Source organism: Aegilops tauschii, chromosome 2, assembly GCF_002575655.3.
Source record: "Aegilops tauschii subsp. strangulata cultivar AL8/78 chromosome 2, Aet v6.0, whole genome shotgun sequence".
Taxonomy (NCBI): domain Eukaryota; kingdom Viridiplantae; phylum Streptophyta; class Magnoliopsida; order Poales; family Poaceae; genus Aegilops; species Aegilops tauschii.
Window position 1 is genome coordinate 613,422,984 of NC_053036.3, and position 4,168 is coordinate 613,427,151.

The window sequence follows — 4,168 nt, forward strand, 5'->3', positions numbered from 1 at the left end:
AAAGAAAAGAATCTTGAGATAAATAATCACTCTTATAAGTCAATGGAAGCACTCGTTCTTTACTTACTCCAAGTTACTCATTATAACCTTTCACAGATCCCTGCTTTGTATGGTATAGGCAGACATATATTATTTCATAGTCTGATCTGTCCCCTTTTTTTGGTTTTCCTTGAGATTGTACAACAGTTGCATCAAGCAAGATAAACCAATGTGTGGTGTGCGTGCCAAGGCGCTGGGCGCGCGCAGGGGCATGGGATGCCGGTGACAGTGACCAACACCCCCTACATGGGCATCAACGACCTGGACACCTCCGCGAGCCTATGCAAGCTGCCGGTCTACCTATAGCTCGTGGAGGTGGTCAAGGTGTACGCTGACATGCCAACACCACTCAAAAGTAACCAATTCATCCGCTCAGAGGTGGTTAAGATGTAAGTGCTGGCTGCTGCCCGTCTGATTCTGTAGATGATGGTACGCATGTACTGTACATGTTTGGCTCACTCTGAAATTTCTGTCAGTTTGGTTCAGAAGCTGCGAGTGTCTTTCCACTAGTGTAAGTTGCCTCTGCAATTCAACATTGTTTGTCTGTTTCTGTTTTGTGTCAATCTCCGGTGTTGGCAAAGAAATCCTTTAAAGAACTGCAATGGAAGCACTCGTTTCTTTACTTACTCTATATGGCACTCGTTTTTATCTTTCATAGATCTTTGCTTCGCATGGTGTAGACATGTATTATTAGCTACTCCCTCCATTCCTAAATACAAGTCTTTTTAGACATTCCAATATGGACTACATACAGAGCAAAATGAGTGAATCCACACTTTAAAATTGTCTATATACATCTGTATGTAGTTCGTATTGAAATATCTAAAAGGGCTTATATTTAGGACCGGAGGGAGTAGTATTGAAGCATTATTTCATAGTCTGATCTGTACCCTTTGGTTTTCGTTCTGATGGTACAACAGTTGCATGGAGGATGATAAACCCACGTGTGCTGTGCGTGGGGAGTACATCAGCAGTGAGTGGCCGATTCTTCGTCGACTACGGCATAGGTAAGACACTGGTTTACCTGCCCTGCTCTCTCTCTCTGTCTCTCATGCTCAATGATTTCCAAACAGCTTCATCCTTGATTTGTAGTGCATTTGAATGAATTTCTGAATGTATAATCATTAATTTGCTTGAGTTGGTGATGGCACCGGTGTCATGCGCCAAAAAGAAAATCTCCTTTCGTGCTTCGGGACTAGTTTTTTCCCCTGTTGGCTGATGCATTCCATGGGCCTACTGTTTATGTTTGTAAGGGAGATGGCGAAAGATGGGATAGTAGCTTTTATGAAGATGTTGGCTTTTAGAAATCCTGGTATTGATTTGGGGAAATAAGAACCTCCGTGTCCTGCTATATGAGTAGAGGATGACTCACCAAAGCACCCAAGTTGGTTAGAAAGCTTGATTCAATAAAGTGATCTGTTTTATTTCTACTTCTTTGGTATTGCTACATTCTTGTCACGATTGGTAACTAAAAGTGTCCCCTTTTTGGTTAACTGAAGTGATTGCAAAGGAGCTGGGCGTGCAGGGGCATGGGATGCCCGTGACAGTGACCAACACCACCTACATGGGCATGAACGCCCTCCATGGCACCGCTGGCCTGGGCAAGCCGTGCCGGTCTACCGTAGCTCGTGGAGGTTGTCAAGATGTATGTCCACATGCCGACACTGCTCAGGGTGATTCATGCATCAACGCCTTTCAGATCCTAAAGCATACATATTTGTATGATTTAAATACTTGATCATTAACTAATTCAACTGGGCTGTATGGATCCATCAGGTACCTTCTTGATACTGGCGTTGATATAAATCAGAAACGTTTGAGCATCACTAGACTTCGACGCTTCCCGCCTTGCCCGTCCGGTGGTCGCTTCTTGTTTGAATCTGTCATAGGTAAGTCACTCATTCCTTTCCTCTGCTCTCTCATGCCACTGGTTCAAGTATGGCAATGCAAGAAAGGTAGTTTAAAAAAAAAATCAATGTATGTGTAGTACTTTGAGAGTTTATATGCTTGTTACAATGCCACTGTTTTAAACACAATCAATTTTACAGCTCAGACTTCTTTTCGTTGTAATTAATGGTGGGTTTCTTTTCTGTTTGTTTGGTGCAGGATTTGGCGTTGGGGTCCAATTTCAACGCTGGGGAGAGCTGGTGCCATGGCGGGCTACTATGTTGTTGGGGTTCATTTTCCAACGATTGTAGTCTTGCAGAGGTTATGCCTAGGTGCCGTGTGCAGTAGGGTGCTGGCTTGCCCAACACCATCCCCTGCATGTGTTCCTCCGTGGACCTCGTCAGATACTGCGAGGTTAGCAGGAACTACTCTCCTTCCCTGATTTCGAGGTTGCAGATTCATAACCAGTAGAGTTAATTGCCAACTAATCAGCCTACTATTTTGAACCGAAACTCACATTTCCTTGAGTTTGTGCTATGTATCTGTGGCTAAATTGTTGGTGGTCAAACTAACATGGTGAACTTGAACAATCCCGTTGTTGACAATTCTAGGCTGTTGTATGATGCCTAGTTGGCTTTGCATAGCTCCTAGAGTCAAATATTATGCTCGAGCTCATACCAATATTAATTGTTGTATGGTTATCTAGAAACTGCAGTTTACATATATAGGTAGCTGATAAGTTCTGTAAAATATAAGCCAGGATGCCATGCGACAAAGTCGGTCTTGCAACCAATGTTAATATGGGAATCTTCTGATCTGAACCAAGAGATGTTATTATTGTTGCATATTTGACGCCCTTACTGTTGCTTATTGTTATTGCTCTGAAAAATTAACTCAAACGATTATCTAGTGCAATTCAAATAGCAACCAAACTTCGGCTTTAAGTTGGTACATACTGTGTTGAGCTCTGCTTTCATTGTTACTGAAAGCAAATTGGTCGACCATTCTAGGAGGTTGGAAGTTGGCGGCTACATATTTATGCCTTAATTAGGTAGTCCATTTTTTAGTTTCACTGCGTTTAAGGGGTCGCTCGCTAGTCTACTAAATTGTCCGTAGTCTGGCATCTCTATGTTAATAAATTGTCTATTTTTCATAGATAGGAGCTATTCAGTGTGACCAAGTAGATAGGAGAATCAAGAGCTACTAACTTGTCCTCCGTCCGTCCCACAATATAAGATTGTTTCTTGAAAAACGATCTTATATTGTGGGACAGAGGGAGTATTCATTTAGTTTTCTACTCTCTCTATAAAGAAATATAAGAGTGTTTCATAGTCTGATTTTTACCATTTGGTTTTCATTCAGGGGCATGGGATGGTACAACAGTTGCATCAAGGATGATAAACCAACATGTGGTGTGCGTGCAAAGGAGCTAGGCGTGCAGGGGCATGGGATGCTGGTGACAGTGGACAAAAGCCCCTACATCGGCATGAGCGACCTGGACGTCTCCGCGGGCTTCTGCAAGCTGCCGGTCTACGGGTAGCTCGTGGAGGTAGTCAAGGTGTACGTTGACATGCCAACGCCGCTCAGAGTAACTAATTCGTCTGCTCAGAGTTGGTCAAGATGTAAGTGCTGGCCGCTGCCCGTCTGATTCTGTAGATGATGGTACGCATGTACTGTAGACGTTTGGCTCCACTGGGAAATTTCCGTCAGTTTGGTTCATAAGCTGCGAGTGTCTTTACACTAGTGTAAGTTGCATGTGCAATTCAACATTGTTTGTCTGTTTTTATTTTGTGTCAATCTCTGTTGTTGGCAAAAAATAAGGAAAAGAAAAGAACTTGAGATAAATAATCCTTTAAAGAATTGCAATGCAAGCACTCGTTTCTTTACTTACTCTAGGTCACTCGTTTTTATCTTTCAGAAATCGCTGCTTCGCATGGTGTAGACATATATTATTATCTACTCCCTCCGTTCTAAAATAGATGACCCAACTTTGTACTAACTTTGAGTACAAAGTTGGGTCATCTATTTTGGAACGGAGGGAGTAGTACTGAAGCATTATTTCATAGTCTGACCTGTACCCTTTGGTTTTCGTTTTGATGGTACAACAGTTGCATGGAGGATGATAAACCGACGTGTGGTGTGCGTGGGGAAGTACATCAGCAGTGAGTCGGTGCCGTGCCCCTCCAGTGGCCGATTCTTCATCGACTACGTTATAGGTAAGACACTGGATTTCGTGCCCTGC

General features: G+C 43.0%; 1 protein-coding gene across 1 annotated transcript; it reads left to right on the plus strand.

The window, feature by feature from the left end:
• Window positions 1-1,342: 1,342 nt before the first annotated feature.
• Window positions 1,343-3,729, plus strand: LOC109754947 (uncharacterized). Its single transcript, XM_073509662.1, has 4 exons — window positions 1,343-1,712; window positions 1,816-1,928; window positions 2,146-2,340; window positions 3,289-3,729. The coding sequence occupies exons 3-4, from the start codon at window positions 2,192-2,194 to the stop codon at window positions 3,464-3,466; spliced, it is 327 nt and encodes a 108-aa protein (XP_073365763.1). The 5' UTR covers window positions 1,343-1,712; window positions 1,816-1,928; window positions 2,146-2,191; the 3' UTR covers window positions 3,467-3,729.
• Window positions 3,730-4,168: the final 439 nt, after the last annotated feature.